Source organism: Myxocyprinus asiaticus, chromosome 3, assembly GCF_019703515.2.
Source record: "Myxocyprinus asiaticus isolate MX2 ecotype Aquarium Trade chromosome 3, UBuf_Myxa_2, whole genome shotgun sequence".
Taxonomy (NCBI): domain Eukaryota; kingdom Metazoa; phylum Chordata; class Actinopteri; order Cypriniformes; family Catostomidae; genus Myxocyprinus; species Myxocyprinus asiaticus.
This window is the reverse complement of record NC_059346.1, coordinates 30,918,345-30,937,877: the sequence shown is the minus strand read 5'-3', so window position 1 is coordinate 30,937,877 and position 19,533 is coordinate 30,918,345. Positions and strand designations below refer to the sequence as shown.

Genomic DNA, 19,533 nt, shown 5'->3' with positions numbered 1-19,533 from the left:
TTATTTTAAGTTGGATACATATCAAGTCAGTTTTGCTTATTATGTCTATTATGCTGGTGTAAGGCAAATCCCTCGAGGTGGACTCCAGTTCTGTGAGTAATGCTTGTGTTTTTAGAGGCTCTTATTCCACTTAACATAGTTTTTCTACTGTCAACAGCAGGTGCTGAGATGTGCAGAAAGATGTCCTGGTGGCCATATAAACTACTGTCATCAAGGATGAATTAACTTTCACTTTTAAACCACTTATTCTCTTAATATTCCCTTGTAACAGTATGAATAGACGGTGTTCATAACTAGACAAGAGTTCTGTTACCGTTGGGAATACTGCAGGATCTCTTTAAGTACACTCTCTCTCACACATTCTCTCCAGGTGGTTGATGTTTTCTTATCTGAACTATTGCTGAGTCTGGCTCTGGTCTACGGCCTTCATACTCATAACTCCAAGTAACACACACGTGCATTCACTCAGACAGAAGCATATGCCTTCATTTAGGCATGGTCCTAAAAACCAAATGATTTGGTTTGGTTTTAACAAAGAGCTTTCTATGCATTAATCTATTGTTTTGTACGTTTTACTATGCTGTGGTCTGCAGTTTCTCATTACAAACATATCTCTGTCTCTACCTTCATAGAACAATATCTGTCTTGGACTTAAATATGAGGTTAGACATCAAAACACATGCACATGGACATTTTAGAGGTCAGAGCAAATCTACGGTACTCTTCTGATAAGAATGTGTGTCAAGTGGAAGAGGACAGGAACAGGCGAGGATAAGATTTAGGAATGAGGCGATCACATAAACGTCCATATAAGCCCCGACAGCAATCGCTACAACAATGACCAAACCACTGGACCAGTGAAAGTGTTCCTTTAATATAACATCCTGTCAATCTGTAATTTGAGTAGTTTAAGATTGGTTAAAGGGCAAAAAGCCCCATGCAGAATGCTGTATCTGACCCGGTCCTGTTCAGACACAATAACCCTGACAAAATATAAAGCTACTCTGTCATGCACTCTCTCCCACTTTCTCTATCTGTTTTTCTTCCTTTGCCAAAACCACTAGGACTGCTATGCAAGGCTACAGTGCACTCCCACACTCATAAACACACACACACACAGTGTCTACATTCACCTTGCAAATTGCTCTTAGGAAATGCACAGTTATCTTGTTGTCTTATACAAAACGGATGCTTACACATGCCCAAATAATTCTCACTTAGTTTTCCAAATGTGTGCCAATATATGTTAGTGTGTGTGATGATGGTAGAGAAATCGATACTTTATTATCTTAGCATAGTAAACATGGTCTGTTGTGCCTCTTGACAACAGATCAGGGGAGGGCAAATTCTGCAGCCTGCAACTGAAGCTAATGCAGTCTTAAAGTGGAAAGTAATATAATGCAATGTGGTTTAATGTAATGTAATGAAATGCAATTTAATTTAATGTGATGAACTGCAGATAAATATGATTTAGTGTCATGTTGTAAAGACGAAATGCATTGTTATGCAATTTAAGTCTTCTAATGTTATGTAAGGTAATTTGACTCCACTTCAAAGGTCAATAGCGAGAATCATTATCGCCACCTTGCGTCAATAGTGGGACTGCTGCAGTGAGGCCGCATGAAAAAAGCAGCATCTTAAAACATCGTGTATTATAGTTAGTTGTAGATCTTGTATTAGAACTGATGAATAATGTTATTGAAACTTGGCAGTTCCTACACTTCGTGCTTTGGCTTTTGGCTGTTTTGAAGCAGAATGGCCTAACTTATCTGTTACATCAGAAGAAAGCAGAATGGGACGTTTTTGCTCTTTCGACTAATGGAATATATATATATATATATATACATTACCTCACCTGCGATATTATTACCTAATTGCGATACAGAGAGAAATCTTTTAGACTTAAAATGTCATATAGTTCCATTAAAGAGCAATGAAACCGTGCAGAGTTTCTGATGTGGCTGCTGGTGAACCCGCTCCAGAGGTCAACATCAGCGGAAACATGTCGGGACATGTCTGTCTCTGTCTGTCCCCAAAAGCAGCGCATAGAGCAAACGTGCCAGTGGCGTGAGAACTACTTTATTCACAAGAAGGACTGGACTGAATCTACTCCAAGCACACAGGAGACGGCTACTTTAGACAATGAATTAATTGCGGAGATTTCGCCTTGCTACAATGTAAGTGTGGATGATGCTGTCCCCAATACTTTACAGATGCGAGAATATTGATAGACTAACACGTGAACCTTGCGCCGATACTCTCGATGCTTTTTGAAACAAAACAGCTCGCCCTGCTTAATTCAATTCGACCACTTTCATTTAATGCTGCGGGAAGATTATTCCCAATAGATCCTTTAACGGAGGTATTTGTAGTAAACTGAACCTAAATGTTCCAAAATGTGCTGAAAAGTATCTCTCCTGCGCGCTCTCTTGATCTGTTTCTATGTGTTCTCTAAAGATTCAGAATGGATGAATGAACATCAGTCTTTATTATTGGAACGAACGTAAATAGCTGAAAACTGGCGAAACTGTTTATTTATTTATTTATTATTATTATTATTATTATTATTATTATTATTATTATTATTGAGCCTGGTTTATACACAGGTTTGATGAATTAAAAAGGCAGGATTGTGCACCTTAAATTCTGAGTAAAATAATTTACAATCCATATTTTAAGAGCGTGAATTGATCACATCTGAGTTTTTGGACTCACGCGCTAATACGGCAGCAAATTGAATGAAGTGTGTGCGCCAACTGCTAAATGACTCTAAATTACCCATACATTTCTGCAGATTCGGATCAGACAGCTGTGTTATTTTCACATATTTTTCTACTTTTAAAAATATTAAATGTTAAGATCAAATTTAATGGTGTAATAAATGTTAAACCTAAAAGGACTCTTTTCCAGTTTTACGAGCCTGTCATTCAAATTTCTGTGGAGGGTCGCAGCTTGCAAAATGCATATTAATAACATAGTAACATGTTTAAGTTTACAATTAAAGGTAAAAAAGGAAAACTGAAAATTACACAGATTTCAGATTTCATTTTAATGTTTAGCCTTTAGTCATGTCTGACTGAAATGTAAAAATCAGAGCTGGGTTTAAAATGTGTTTTTGTTCAATGAGTACTTAAGCTTTAATATATATATATATATATATATATATATATATATATATATATATATATATATATATATTAAAAAAAATCTATAAACTTGTTTAAACTATATCTGAGAGACCTGACTTTACTACAGCATGCAGTGTTTTACAGCACCCACATGAACTGAGAATCAGTGTTTCACTTCAAGTGTAGCTGTCCTTTTTGCATGCTATGTGTGTTTCAACTCCCTCTCTCCCTCTTAGATATAGCATGGATTGCTCAGGAGATGAGTTTTATCACAGCGGACTTTGTCACAAGTGTCCACAGTGTCCACCCGGTCAAGAGCTTAAAGAGGTGAGAGAGAAAGAAAGAGAGAGTAAGAGAGAGAAGTGCCCTGCTGTGTATTATTATTAAGTAGATTAAAATGGTATGTCACTCTGAATAATCCACTTTTGAGAAGCTTAGGAGCTTTGTGAAGAAAGCAACACCTACAACTAGAAATCACTTTTTTTTTTTTTTAAATGCTGCATGTGAAAAGTTGTCCAATCAGTCATGCTAAACACATATTGTTATATTTTCTAATTCCAGTTGATTATTCAGCTGACGTTTAATCATTCCAAATTAATTCCCAGAACACTTCAGATAACCAAAACCAAACTTTTTGATGGCCAAAAAGTTTGGTGTTCTACAAATGGTGTTTATTATTGTTTAGGATGAAGAAACGTAAATGTACGGCTTCAATTGGTGGGTTAATAGACCCTGATTGAAAAGAGAATACCACATGAAGTAGGGCTGCACGATTATGACTAAAATCATAATTGCTGATTATTTCCTTTGATATTGTAATTGCGATTATTCATTTCAGTTAACAGAATATTACATGAATATTCTTAGTTTGTGTGGGGCAGTTGCATGTCATATTCTTTATGTAGGCTATGCATCAAAACAACTTGAGAACTGTGTTCCTGAATTGCTTTAATATTTTAAATGCGCGAAAACAAAAACAAAGTGTTATTCACATTTTGAATAAACTGAACACAGTATAATTTAGACTGACTGTGAGCATTACTGATATGCCTTTAGACTAATTTAAACACATCAGATTTGCCTTTGCATTCATGCATACAATGGCCCAAAAATATTTTATAAATAGAAAATTTTGGTGCAATCGGAGTACACCTAAATTGAATGCTGTAGTTGACACTTTTCACGATTAAATAATTGCGACAGCTGTAACTGTAATCTCGATTATTTTTTTTAATTAATTGTGCAGCCCTAACAAGAAGTTAAAATTTGACCTGTGCTTGAAGCACTTAAAATACCTAACAACTTAAGGCTATTCCTGATTTCTAATACGTATCCTACAAATACCTACCCAATAAATTTTTTTCTTTAATCTAGAGTGATTAAATCAGCATTTCTGTTGTTTAAACTAAGGCTGTCGATTTAATGCATTAATGCAGTTTGATTAATTAAATAAAGATAACATGTTAATTTTTTTTTTTTTTTTTTTTGCAATTAATCATGCCGAATGTAAATTCTCTCAGAAGGGGGCAGTCAGCTGTACAGGCAACAAACCACACTTACCGAGAGCAAGCCGCACTAAAAAGGTCACAGCAGGATGCGTTCACTGAAATGCTAAATGCAAGTGAAACACAACGCAACCACAGTGAGACAGTTCAAAACCATACGTCTGATGCACGTGTACATACAACAATAAAAATAGCAAGTCTTGTAAGAACAGCAGTTTACCTCGAACAAATTGAAATAAATATTTTTATTTGGGGGCAAAAATTTATTTGATTTCTCAGCAAAAATTGATTCATGTGATTCATTCATTTTAGACTGAAAGGTGCAGCCAGTCAGATTTAGTTTGCTGTTCTTTAATGTTGTAAATGAAACATAAATCTACAACGTTATTATTATCTGTCTTTTTGCTTATTTGTATATTAGGTAGTTGAGACTGTTAAATACAGTATGCATTCTTAACACTCAGAGAAATGCATATAAAAAAGAGAAATTAACTTTTTTGGAAAGCATGAAGTATTCAAGGACCTAAGAGTGACTCATATTTTGGGGATTTGTAAACATGCTGTAATATCACATCTCTGCCACCAGAGGCTTTCATGTGACCTTAAATGACTTCAAACACATATGGGGAGGTTACAATAGCTGTGTTCTTCAAAAATGTTTGACATAACCAATGAACTTATAAGGTTATTAAAAAAAAATTTCTGTGTGTGGCCATTAGGACTGTGGTTATGGTGTAGGTGTGTCTGCAGTCTGCGGTGTGTGTGAAGTTCGCTGGTTTAAGGAAGACCGGGGTTCTCACCCTTGTGCAATGTGCCAGAACTGCCGTCGGCTCAACAGATACCAAGTCAAACGCTGCACACACACAGACAATGCAGTGTGTGGAAACTGCCTCCCTAGGTGAGACTCACTTAAACACACATACAAAACAACCTTTACAAAACATGATGTACTACGCCTATTTATCCTAATAATTGTGGTCAACTCACACAGAAGATAGCATCAGGGGTGTGGCCACAAGGGTGACACAGGGTGGCAGCTGTCACCCTAAAAATAAGCTTTGCCACCCCATCTGCCACCCCAAGTATCCAACTGTATTAAATTTAAATGTAAGTATATTATAGTTGATGTTGACTTTGTGTATGGGTTCATTCATGTCGAACTGCCTAAACTCTCACCCAATGCACAAATGACTACAGACCCATAGTGTGACTGATTACAGCAGCGACCAATCCCATGATTGTTTACAGCAGCGGGCCAATCACAGCATCGACATTTTTACAGCTGTAAATGCCTGCACAAGGTGGTGATGTGTAGTCCAGATTGCTGGTTCTAAATGTCAAGCTAAGAGCATTTAGAATTTGTTGACGTGTTTAATAGACAATGTCTTGGTGCTCTGAAGAAATATACATTTTGTTACTTATTTTTTATTATGCAAAAAATATATTTGTTATATTTGTGGCAAATCAGTAGCAAAATGGTTACTATGTGGTTCCTTTGGAAATGCAGTTGTATTGCAAATTAATATACATTTGTAATTTGATAGTGACTTCAATTAATGAACTAGTACTTGTTTGCAATGAAGCTTGGTGCCTTAATCCATAAGAACTCTGCATGGGCGCTTGCTTTGGTGTTGCCACCCCTCATAGTCTGTATGCTACCCCCTTGCCATCCTAAAAAAAATCTAGATCCACCCCTGGATAGCTTGTAAGATTCCTGGCACACACACCCAATTACAGTATGTACACTAGGATCAGAAATTAAGTTTACCATTAAGGGGCAATATTTTCCCCTGGATTTATTTTTTCAGAGATATTGTATACCTAATGTATACAAGGCTTATTATTTATAACCATATTAATAACATTCTCTGTGTCATACTTTAATATCAAATACTTCAGTGTAATCATGCATGTATTTGAATATTATTGACTCTATGATGTAATCTTTTTGTAGAGCACTATACTGTATATATTAAAGGATTAGTTCACCCAAAAATGAAAATTCTCTCATCATTTACTCAACCTCATGCCATCCCAGATGTGTAGGACTTTCTGTCTTCTGCAGAACACAGACAAAGATGTTTAGGAGAATATCTCAGCTCTGTTGGTTCTCACAATGCAAATGAATAGGTACCAAAACTTTGAAGCTCCAAAAGCACATAAAGGCAACATAAAAATAATCAAAAGTAATCAATAAGACAATCAGAAGTGATATGATTAGTGTGGGTGAGAAACAGATCAGTATTTAAGTCCTTTTTTACTATCAATCTCCACTTTTTGGTTTTTGGTGATTTGCGTTCTTCGTGTATATCACCACCTACTGGGCAGGGAGGAGAATTTTTAATAAAAAAGGATTTAAATACTTATCTGTTTCTCACCCTCACCTATTATATTGCTTCTGAAGGCATAGATTTAACCACTGGAGTCATATGGATTACTTTTATGTTCCCTTTTTGTGATTTTTGGAGCTTTAAAATTTTGGTACCCATTCATTTGCATTGTGAGAACCATTCTTCTAAAAATCTTTGTTTGTGTTCAGCAGAAGAAAGAAAATCATACATATTTGGGATGGCATGACGGTAAAAATGAGAACATTTTTATTTTGGGGTGAACTATCCCTTCAAACTTATTATTATTAAAATCAATTGATTTACATAAATTCTGAAATATCAGAATAATTAGATTTTATTACCTATTACTAAAATAAACTAAAAAACATCCTCATATTTTAAGAGATAATACATACTGTATAATAAGGCATACAGTAGATTAGTAAGAATTATATCAGATGCTTTAAAAAACAGATGAGTTCTCTATGGTGGCATTTTTTGCCTCCACATTTTGAATTCTGTGGACACTTTTTTCACTTTTGATGCCATTTTTGTCCGAAGCCCTCATGATTTTCTGTCCCTGTTATATATACACCTATATTATGGTTTTCAAACCATTTCTGTGTTTTAAAAAAAATACTTTTTATTGAAGCTTTTACAGCAAAATGCGATTGGATGGATTAGAAGATTTGGAATGCCTTCCATGTGGCCCCACCCCCTTCAGAAATTTACAATGTAGCAGTGAGTATCACATAGACGCATGCAAAAATTGCTCAATATAATAAACTTAGGCCTCTTACCAATCTATTTTAAGCATTTCATTTCATGCTCAATGGTACACTCATAGCCCTCAATTTAAAACACACGCATACACATACCCTTGGTCCTCTCTCTCTCTCTCTCTCTCTGTCTCTCTCTCTCTCTCTCTCTCTCTCTTAGCCTTTTTTCCCATTTCAAATGTGCTCTGTCTATGTTTTTCCTTCATGTTTTCATCCTCTCTACATTTATTGTACTCTTTTCACCCCTGTATGCTCTGATTCTCTCTCACGCTCTTATCTCTGCCCCAGTATCTTTTCTCTCACCATTTTCTCTCGATTCTCTTTATTCTCTCAATGTGATTACGGGTGAAGTAAGAGGGGAGTTCTTATCAAACTTGGATAAGTCAATGCCCTTTTTTAGTGCTCAGCATGGACTGAGGGTCTGATCCTCGCTGCACCCACTCCGTCATGCATTGACAGAGGTCTTTTAGCATTCTGCTGATCAGACACACTTACAGAGCCAGCAACAAGGAATTGAGAGAGAGAGAGAGCGAGAGAGAGAAGGCAGCCACAGGTGTTGTGTGTATGTTTTCAAGTAAGATTCAGTTAGCTGTTTTGCGATTCTTGGCTGTTCATGTGAGCAGGTTCTAGATTCTATTGGATCTGTTTAGGCCTTAAAGGGTTAGTTCACACAAAAATGAAAATTCTGTCATCATTTACTCATGATTCTAACTGATTCTCCTGTTTTTTAGGAAGTGAAGTGTCTGGTGTGGCTAAAGTCCAGACCTCAGCAGCGCCTATCCAAAATGCTAATGCTATAGTGACTGCTTGTGCGGCAACGGCTGTCTTAACAACCTTCCTGTTTGCCATTATGTGTGTCTTGTACCAGACACGCTCCCCACTCAGGAAAACATGCAAACGTAAGAAACAAAATAATCAATTAATCCAATATGTCAAGTTTTAATTTAATTAACTTGACTGTTGCTGAAACATTTAGATTTGAGGACTTTAAAGGGATAGTTCACCCCAAAATGAAAATTCTCTCATCATTTACTCACCCTCACGCCATCCCAGATGTGTATGACTTTCTTACTTCTGCAGAACACAAATGAAGATTTTTAGAAGAATATCTCAGCTCTGTAGTTCCTCACAATGCAAGTGAATGGTGACCAGAACTTTGAAGGTCCAAAAAGCACATAAAGGCAGCATAAAAGTAATCCATATGACTCCAGTGGTTAAATCCATATATTCAGAAGTGATATGATAGTTGTGGGTGAGAAACAGATATATTTGTAAGTCCTTTTTTACTATCAATCTCCACTTTCACATTCAGCCACTTACTGGTTGGGGCTGGTCAAAGGTGGAGATTTTTAGTAAAAAAGGACATAAATATTGATTTGTTTCTTACTCAAACCTATCATATCGCTTCAAAAGATATGGATTTAACCATTGGAGTTGTATAGATTACTTTTATGCTACCTTTATGTCCTTTTTGGAGCTTCAGATTTCTGGCCACCATTCACTTGCATTGTGAGGACCAACAGTGCTGAGATATATAAACAGACTCTTTCTGAAACTTCTAGAATCAAAAATTATCCATGATTAATTATTTTAATCAGACACATCTAGTTTATATAGAGAACATATAGAGAAAATCCTTTCCAGAAGAGTCAGAGATGTTAGCGAAGACTAGCTCCCTGTTAATGCCAGTGTTTTCGGAACTAAATGCTTAAATAGCAAAAAAGTGTGTGGTGTTTTGGTGTCTGCATACTTTTGGTCAAATGCACATTCACAACACAAACATTTTTATTAAACCTTTCCTCATAGGGTGTCTATTACCGGTCAGTAACAGTCACTATGACGTTGATGCAGCCTCCATTCCCATGACAACAATACACACTGTGATGCAGGACACTGATGTGGACAGATCAGGTGAGTGTATATATGACAGCAGGCAATGTTACCTTTAACTTCTGTTCTTGCTGAGCAAATCCTATTTCTACTGGGCAGAACCTTCGGCCACCTGACCAGAATAACACGCAGCCATATTTCCGCATTCACCAATAGAGCTGTTCAGGTTAAAGCCATAATGAATTGTATACTTGAAAAAAAAAAAAAAAAAAAGACACGGCAGCTTAGAGGGAACAGAGACAGCAGGGTTGTCAGACCGGGGGTAATGGTGGACCTGAGTAACGGGGCTCTTACTGGAGGGGGGGCCCAGAGATAGGCTATATTGACATCTCATTATATTATCATTAAAACATTTTTATAGTAATAACATGCTAGTAGTAGGAATACAACTTTTCAAGACTCGTTTTCCATCTGTAAAAATTGTGAGTTTCCCTATAATTGGCCTTGTCTCCCCCGTGTTAGCGACCAACCCCCCCCCCCCAGACCATGTAAGTGGTCTGGACCTTCAGCAAGCGCGTGGTGCAAACTGAGTACACATCATGTGCTCTACTAGTCTGGTAATCTACAGAAATGAAGCAGAAATAGGATTTTCAATAGAAAGGAGCAGAGAAGGAGTGAGAAGTAGCAGACAATTTATGAGTTTCTTACAGAAGTAAAGACAGCCATACTTGTCAACATAACTACGCATGTATCCGTGTAAACCAGGTCCAAAATTAACATTTGACGCACCAAATGTGAGAAATAATATTGCCTTTGGCAAGTAAATAAAATGGAAACATTCACCAGTTGGCCGGTAACATTATTAGCATCTGCATCAGTTTTTTTTATATGTGGAATATTCCGCAAGGAACAAAATCATGTTGATGTACTTTATTTTTTCTGAGAGCTGCAGTTTCACCTCACTAATACAATTAATAGCTACAATTAATAGGAATAAATAATTCCACTGTCATAGGGACAAAAATATGTTTGAATAAAAATAATGCAAAATTCATTTAATGGCTAGTAAGAATTTGTTTCTATAAATACTTTTATTATAGATAAATGATTAATAGTATAATTAGTTTAATAATATTTTAAGTAAATTTTGGACCCTGTGTAAATATCAGTTAGCAAGATAAGACTTAAACTACATAAGAGCAGTGATGCCTCAAGATAGACTGAACAGCCTGGCATTCCTCTCATTTCAGATGTCTTATGATGGTTTTGCCAACAGGAAAACACGTATACTTATATATGTATAAATAATATTGTTAGAAGGCATTTTTTTATTTTTTTTATTGCTTGATTCAAAAACGATGTTTGTTTGAAAATAAAAAGTTGTGAATTAGTTATAAATAATATAGCACTGTTAAATATCCATCCAAAAATACGTTTATATTAGTGTTAGCCCACTATGAGTTATCATGCAAATGAAAGAAACAATATTTTTATCTTTGTTGTTGTGCATTAAAATTAGGTATAATGTGATGAGGTATAACAATATACTGAGGTATAATAATATATTGTCAGTACAAGTGCTGTGGTGCTCATGGGAAACCCAGGTTTGAGTCCAACCCTGGTTATGTTCCTGTCCTAATCCCATTCTCTCTCTCCCCTTTACTTCCCATCTCTCTCTACTACTGGCTATCAATAAAAGAAAAATAAGTATAATTTAGTCAATTATGATATTTAAAAGAATATTACAGTCACAGCCTGACAGTGTTTTTGTCTGTATTGTACCAAACTCACATTCATGCCTATTCTTACAGCAGTGATTTGGGTACATGTATTTAAAATGGAGAAAAAAGAAAGATACAATGATTGTGTGTCTGACTGTGTCCTCATAAGGTTCTTGTCTGCCTTTGGAAGACCCCTGCACACTGGATGACATAACAGAAATTATGACCTGTGATTCTTGCATGCATGAGTGTGAGGCTCTTCCTCTGGTGCGGTGCTCGGTCTGCACTGTCCTTGCAACGGGAGTCCCCTCGCAGGCAACAGAAACACCTGATCCTTCTTCACCAGAAGCCGACCTCTCCTGCCAGCATGTCATTCTCACTTTGGTGAGAGGAGAGTCTACAGTGGGGTCATGCTGTGCTGTAGAGCAGCAGACAGGCTGGGGGCTGCATGCTCCAGTAGAGTGCACCGAACTGGACCTTCAACACCTCTCCACAAATAACCCACCATATCTGGGCTTAGACTCCACTCTGCACTCATGTCTGATGCTTCGATAAAATGAGATTGTAAAAAAGAAGAGAGATCACATCTGCAAATGCATTCCAATGGTAAAGAGACACTCACAGATATAACTAAGACTCAGTATAAACTCAGTAATTTTAAGTGTGTGACAACCTTTTCTTTAGTTGTCAGAAATCACCAAATTTACAGTATACACATTAGGACATTATTATTATTATTTAATTTTTTTTTATAATTCCGTAAATTCAGTTCAGTCATGACAATTCTCAGAATATATTTACAGGAATGGTTCACAAAAATGTTTTATATTCTAATCATTTACTCACCTTTATGCAGTCTGTTCTTTGTTCTGGAATACAAACAAAGATATTTTGAGTGATTTATGATGTCTGTTTGTCTATACAAATCCAAAATGTGAAAAAAAAAATGAAGGGGTCTGAATACTTTCTGAATGCACTGTACATACGATCCCCTTGAAAAAGATCTAGACAGCTGGTGCTGGGGAGTAGAAAGGTTTCAGAGAATAAAAACTTGTTTCAAGATGCAGTGAAGCCAGCTTATCTGCAAACAACTGTGCAATTTAAATGTTAAAAAAAGAGAGAGTACGCAAGTTGATTAGCGGACAGATTATGTCAAAGGACCTATTAGCTTGCACCATGTAGAGTTTCATGACTGAACTTAAAATCATTAAATTCAATATATTAATTGGACAGAATATATTTAAATTAAAGTCTGTTTGTCATTGGTGTTTCAGGAGTCAATATAAGCTTACTTCCGGTATTCTTGGTTAAAGCCCTGGAAAAGGATTTATTTTCTTCCTGGAGTTTAAAACAACCAGCAACAGGCAGTGCACCTTAATGATGCGGGTCTTTTTCTGCATGGTTGCATGGCTTTGAACATGTTTACTGCTTTCCATCTTCCTACATGTTGTCAAGTGGACCACACCAGACCTACTATAAAAGCCTCCATCAGCTCTAAAGACTGGACTTGATTTTGCTAATCACTGGATTTTTGGCTCACACTGCTTTATGTTACTGTTTGCTCTGCTGGCTCAGCAAACACCTCTCAGTATCCTAGCAGTACCTGATTTAGTGTTTTCTCTGACTTTATTAGCCAGTTTTAGACTGGTGGGTAGTAGAATGCTGCCAAAACCAACCCAATCTTCTTAAGACAATTCCATGTTGCATTATTATGCCATGGCACTTCACATTAGGACTAAAACACCTGTGAAATAAGAATAAACAATTAATTAATTAACTGTACATCATACAATGGTTAGAACTGAATCACTGCTGTGCTGATATTCAGTACAACAGCATTCTTGCCAATATGATATTACTTAATTAGATAGAAAAAATTCTTGGGTGTAGGGACATGTACATAAAATGTCAGCCTTTTGATAAAATTACGCTGGGGCACAGAATTGTGATGAATGAAATGCAAATGAAAGCAAAAAAAAGCAAAAAAAAAAAAAAAAGTCTGACAAGTCACAACCACCAACATTGTGATACTGCTTTCAAGCAATACTTCATTCATCTTCCTTGTGTCTTCAAGGGTTTCCTATATTGTAAGCAAGCCTCAAACACAACACCATGAAACACTAGTGTTAAATTTAAAGAATCATGTAATATTTTGTCAGGATCAGATGAAGTTAAATACTACTTGGTCTGATGAGCACATCATAGCATCTCCAAACTGCGTCTACTAACTTCAGCAAACATATGCTTAACCTTATGACAGTTTGCGCTGTATTTGAACAAATCCCAATCAGATTTTCCAACTCTATTTATAGCTTTTAATTTTGTAGCAGTGCAAAAGTCCAGCTAAATTCTTTTGGGAATGTGATGCGTGCATGTCCGTCCAATATTATAAACACAGAATATTTAATTGAGGTCTCTGAGATTACATTTTTTTACAGGCTTTGAGTTTAACAAAAGTTATGCAATCCAGTTGATATACAAAGCAGTTCTCAAGATGACACACAAAGACATGAACATACAGTAAATGAACTGAACAAGACATTATGTTTTTGATGTTCTTAAAAACATAATTTAATCTTATAAAACCAGTCAAATTAAAGCATGTGCAAACACAATCTTCTTCAAAGAAGATTGCGGTTAACAGCCTGAGGCTGCGGTTAACACTTAGAGATCTATTGTTGATACAGTAGGAATTAAGATATCAAGTAAAACTGTGTGGGCTGAAGTCAGCACTCCTTTACACGCGTCCCTGCTAAAAGAAAAGAAGAAGAAAAAAACAGCTAAAACCATCCTAAGAGGTTGGGAGACCAGCTTATCTCCCAACATGACCCAAAACCCCTCTAAAACCAGCCAACTGACCAGGCTGGGAGACCTGATAAAACCAGCCTATCAGTTTATTTATTTATTTTTAACAGCAAGGTGTGGGATGAGTTGGTGGACAGATGCAAGTGGGTTAACACAGATGGTACAAAAAACTGTACGCAGTATTTATCTGCTCTGTTGCTGTGGTCCAAAGTGGTTTTTGAACCCAATGCAGGCCCTTCTGCATGGCAGCATCAACCGTCATTAGTAGGAGTTTTGTTAATTACAAAATGAGCTCACACCAGCTCACTCTAAATAACTGTCCAAAAAGACTATTAAAAAGGGCATTAACAGGATATTTTCCAGAAGTAATTCTGTGAAACAATCTCATTATTCACTTCATTGGCTTTGAGCTTGAAAGCAAAAAACAAACAAACAAAAAAACAGTTTAAATAAATTGTATAAAATAATGCATCAACAACAAAAAGATAATTCTGGAATGAACTCCTTTTTTTTGCGGGGGGGGGGTCAAATAAAACATGATACATTGTCTCCCTTTTTATAATTATGCGCTGGTGATGTTATGAGTTTCAAAACATTGCCGTTTGATAGTCCTATTCCCTGAGTAGCTACAGAGTTGGCATTTTAGGTTGTCGGGAATAGGGCATATGATGATGACCTCTTCAAACTGGACTTATTCCAAAAAGGCATTTAAAGCAATTGTTCTCGTCCTTTTCATCCTTGATAAATGTTGCTTTTACGTTTTTAAAGCTAGTTTAAATGCTTGAACATTTCAGCAGTTTTGTTCTGTAAAATGGTGCCAGTTTTTTTATGTGATTTGTGCATACTTGCAGCCAGCCTCTTCCCTTGTGTTGCATTAATGTTAAAATAATACACACATTTAATTTAACATATTAGAGTTCTATTTTTATAAGATTCATCAGTGTTAAGTGTGGAATACTGTCTTTTTGTATTTTAGTAACCATAGGGACATGTTTGATATTTTTATGATTGTACCTAAATGAATGAATGCTGTGTTCTAATTCACATAAAAATGAATCAGGAACAGTTTTCTAAATCTGGAAAATGCAATGGTGCTATTGTTGTCAATGTTATTTTCTGGTATTTCAAATAAATGTATTTCTACTTGATAAATTAATGTGACATTCCTTGTATTTAGTGTTGATTTAGTTTGCTTCAGCAAGCATGTGAGAAAGGGTGTAGCAAATATAATATACTATTGTATTCGAGATGAATAAGAACAATTATTTAGGTAATAACTGATTTGATTCTGAACGAATCCTTTTAATCTCAAACTGACAAATGCAAAAGTTTCACTGAAAGGACAACTCATGCAAATGATGCGAATGCCATCTACTGTTCATTTGTGAATATTAAAGGCACTGTCTGTGTTTAGCATTTGTCTCTAGTGCCTGTTAGATGAAACTACAGGTAATTTGATCCTTTTGTATCTTTCAACTCCTTAGATATTTGCACCTCTATTTACACTTTACAATAACCCACCAAATGTATAATTCAGTGTCATATACTAATGTTTGGTTTACATGATTTCTTACATCATTTTCATGTTGTGAAATGTGAACTGGTTTGCTGTGAGTCTGATGGCATTAGAGATTAGCCAAGAGTACTGTGTGTCTACTAGTAATGCTAAGGAATTAATATGTTATTGAAGATCTACAAACAGCCTCAGTAATCATTTCAACACCCTTCAAGATGGAAAGCACAGAGGGAGACATGCAGGTGGCCTGTAGAGAACTGTACACCGTAATGAACAGTGTGTGTAGAATCCCCTGCTGGGCTCCTGCATTACAGCAGAAAGAAACCCTTGTATGCTGTCATGGCTTGGATGATGTTAGGAACTTGTGCATCAAACAAGTAGAATTTTCTTTTCTTTTTTCCCCCTCTAGTTCATTATATGATGATCTAAATAGGTAAGTGTATTCAAACCAATTAATTCAAACTATGCACATAATGGTAGTTCAGGACAACACTCCTATAGGCTTTGGCCTCATTTAAATGGGTGGGTGACTTGCAGGCGCTGTCGACTGACAGCTCATGCCTGGAGTTTGGTCCAGATCTGTCAAAAGCCACTATTAAACCTAGAAAAGGCAACGTGCCTAAGGTTTTATCAATGCCCATCAGAGCTCAGGTGGTTGCAAGCCTTCTTTCCCCCACCATTTAATTCCGATGAAGAGCAATCTATGCATATGTTATGCCCAGTGAGGGCATTGCATACATATGTTGAGTGCACCCATCAGTTTAGGCTGTTGGATCAGCTCTTTATTTGTTATGGAGGATGCACAAAAGGAATGTCCATCTCCAAACAAAGGCTCTCCTACTGGATCATTGACGTGATCGCCCTCGCTTAAGAATAGCAGGGCGCGAATTGCCCTATTTGTTTCAAAGCACATTCAACCAGAGGCATGGCCTCTTCATGGGCTTGGCCACACTACTACTTCAGAGTTTCAGAATATGAGTGACTCACTCTTGTCTCTCAGTCAGAAAATTCTGAAGAAATGGTGACTGAGCACCCGCTTATATAGGCCAACTGCGCGCCTAAAGGGGCAGGGTTCAGACACCACTGCCAATCAGAAGATTGGCGTAATTGAATAAGGGTTTCAACAAGGTCGTCTAGAAGGACTTCCCCATAGTGCCTACGGCAATGTCGAGTGAACTAAATCTATAGGGAACAATCAGTAGATCAGTATGTAACGTGCTTTTTAATGGGGATAGCTTGCCCAATGATTTGCAGCAGAGTTAGACAGAGACTCACAACATGGCTGGCATTCCATAGGTGGCATTTATTTGCAGTTCACCATCAAACTCACATGAAATTGTAGTTAGCAAACACTCCACTGCCAACAGCATTACTTAACAAAATAACACAAAAAAAAAAAAAAAGGCAACAGAAATGTGAAAAGCTCCTTGTGTTCACTACATAGACTGAGTGCTCAACGGAAAAGGAACAGTAAAGAGCGCGCTGCTCTTAAAGAGGCAGCATCAAATTCTACCTGTTACAAGTGACTCTCAACCAGTTTTGCACAGATTTTGCATTGGACATCAGGCCTCCAGAATTGATTCTTATACAAAAGTATGTCCTTAAAATCAAACACTAACTGCATACAGGCCCAATATGCCAAATGAATATGACCGGGGCTGGATAGGAAAACTGGCCATTTAGAAAATCCATAAACAACAGTTTAACTCCGATATTAATTTTGCTATCCTAAATAACTACTGCATTTTTATTATTTACATTTAGCGCTGTTTTTTCCCTGCTGTCCGTGATCCTACCAGAACAGACATGCAAACCATTTTTGGGTTACAACCCACCAGTTGAGAAAAAAATTGTTGATCGCCTCTTTTTAATATAGCTCTTACATCAAAGAAATTAAAAGTAGGCATTTTAGTGTTAGATGCACATGATACAATTCAAGGCTGCCTCAGGTGCTCAGGAAACTAGATATGAAAGACTGATGATGATGAAAAGAGTGAGTTTGTCAAGGGTGAAATGATGCTTGTAGGTCATTGCTTTAACCCGGATAGGGTTTTTGCAGATATTGACAAGGTTAGGGCTATTTTGGAAATCCCAGAGTCGCAAATTGGGATAGCAAATTACCTAGGGAAGTAGAAAACCATTCTACACACACACACACACACACACACACACTGTGCTATGCAATTACATAGTGCAAAGTATGAGGGCATTATCTGGCAAATTGCCTGTTCTAGTTCTTGTCCTTGTGCAATGCCATTACTTCTGACTAATCATCTAGGGTTATTATAGCTTAATAAAAAGTTTATATATGTGTGTGTGTGTGTGTATATATATATATATATATATATATATATATACTTTTTTTATTATTATTATTATTTTTTATTTCTAGTTTATTTTTCAGTTGTCCTTCCAATTTAGGTTATGTTTCATTAGCTTTCACACTATGACTGTTAAAGATCAGTTTAAGTTTTTGCAGTTTGTTTTTTTACTTTCAGTTTAATTTATTTTTATTTTAGTTTTAGGACTACCAAAGCTAATGCATTAACTGAAATAAATAAATTTGAACAGCTTTATATTTCTCAGGACCACCTGGTCTTATTTTGTGGCATTTTCTTCTAAGGTTGTTAAAATTTCACATTTTATAATATAGGCCTACTGTGTATCAAAAACTAACTGTACAATTCAAATAAAATTTAAAATAAAGTATAATTTAATGTAATTTTTATTTTATATGGTTTGGGAGTTATGAAAATGTGTTTTTGTTTAGTACCTGAGGTAATAATTTTAATTATTAGTATATTTCAGTTGATTTTTATTTCTGTATTTTTATTTCAGGCTTTTCTAATCAGGGCATAATGTTAGATCAATTTCATTTTGGCTGACTAGTCATTGGGTGGCTTGCCAATGTATTAGCTTTCTTTTAATAGGCTTACATAAAAATAATATGGACAAAAGTGCTTGTGGGGAGAAAAATGTATTGAAGGTAATTTTGTAGCTTCACATTCATGTTAAATCCTTATCCCAAAGGAACTGGCTTACATACCTGATGACTAATATGCTAACTAAACATGCAGGAGATCCTGCAGGGAAAAGAAACCAACAAGTGGGATCTGAGGATAAACCAGTGAATGAATTAAACTGATGATTTTTCTTCTTAATTTTTAAAGATTAGTCATTAAATATTTTCTTTTTTATCTCAAGCTCACTTGCATTTACTCTAAAACTCACTGGTATTCATTCTAGATTTAGACATGAGGTGTGTCTGAAACCAGTCTCCTTAGGAGGAGCGTTTATACAAAAACCCTGTTTGTTAAGCTACTGACTGACTTTAAAAAGTGAAACTATGCAGTTGTTACCCTCTACCAGACCTGACTCTTAAAAATGACTTTTGTCGGTGTAATCTCATGTAGTCTGGTTGATTCAGTCATATTATATTATATTTTTGATTTAAATGAAGCTAGTTCATTTGGATGTTACCATGTGAAGCACATATTTTACATGACAAAATGTCTATTAACAGTGTGGGTAGCTAGCCATTGTCTTGATTTGTTGGCTTCCCATTGTCTACCTGTCTATATTGTGGTCTCCAATCATTTATAATTGACCACAGATGCTCCCTATTAGGATGCATCAGCCGTGTCTCTCCTCCATATGTTGTAGTGAGTTACGTACTGTAGCACAGTCGTTAGTGTTGAAATAAATGCTGATGCAGCATTCTGCACAGTGCAGCACAGGTGCAGCAGAGACATTGATGAGAATGAGAAACAAGGAGAGCTTAATGAATATAAAACTAAAACACATACAAATAACAAGACTACTTACAAATAACAGTAATGTTCAAAACAAGACAGTTGTTCAGTGCATAAGACAGAAAGAGTGGGACAGGCACAGAGACTGAAATATTAGAAATACATAT

At 36.2% G+C, this 19,533-nt stretch overlaps 1 protein-coding gene across 1 annotated transcript; it reads left to right on the top strand.

Moving 5' to 3' along the window:
• The first annotated feature begins 2,040 nt into the window (after nt 1-2,040).
• eda2r (ectodysplasin A2 receptor) lies at nt 2,041-15,248 on the top strand. The gene is made up of 8 exons (XM_051677656.1): nt 2,041-2,177; nt 3,365-3,455; nt 5,353-5,531; nt 7,616-7,704; nt 8,474-8,641; nt 9,549-9,653; nt 11,463-11,899; nt 12,568-15,248. The coding sequence occupies exons 2-7, from the start codon at nt 3,372-3,374 to the stop codon at nt 11,846-11,848; spliced, it is 1,011 nt and encodes a 336-aa protein (XP_051533616.1). The 5' UTR covers nt 2,041-2,177; nt 3,365-3,371; the 3' UTR covers nt 11,849-11,899; nt 12,568-15,248.
• The last annotated feature ends 4,285 nt before the right edge of the window (nt 15,249-19,533 follow it).

What these genes read in the sequence shown, in the direction of transcription:
- eda2r (XM_051677656.1), top strand. Translation starts at nt 3,372, where the DNA reads ATGGATTGCTCAGGAGATGAGTTTTATCACAGCGGACTTTGTCACAAG. An exon ending in TGTGGAAACTGCCTCCCTAG is followed by an intron (nt 5,532 to 7,615) that starts GTGAGACTCACT and finishes TTTTTATTGAAG; the next exon opens with CTTTTACAGCAAAATGCGAT. An exon ending in CACTGATGTGGACAGATCAG is followed by an intron (nt 9,654 to 11,462) that starts GTGAGTGTATAT and finishes TGTCCTCATAAG; the next exon opens with GTTCTTGTCTGCCTTTGGAA.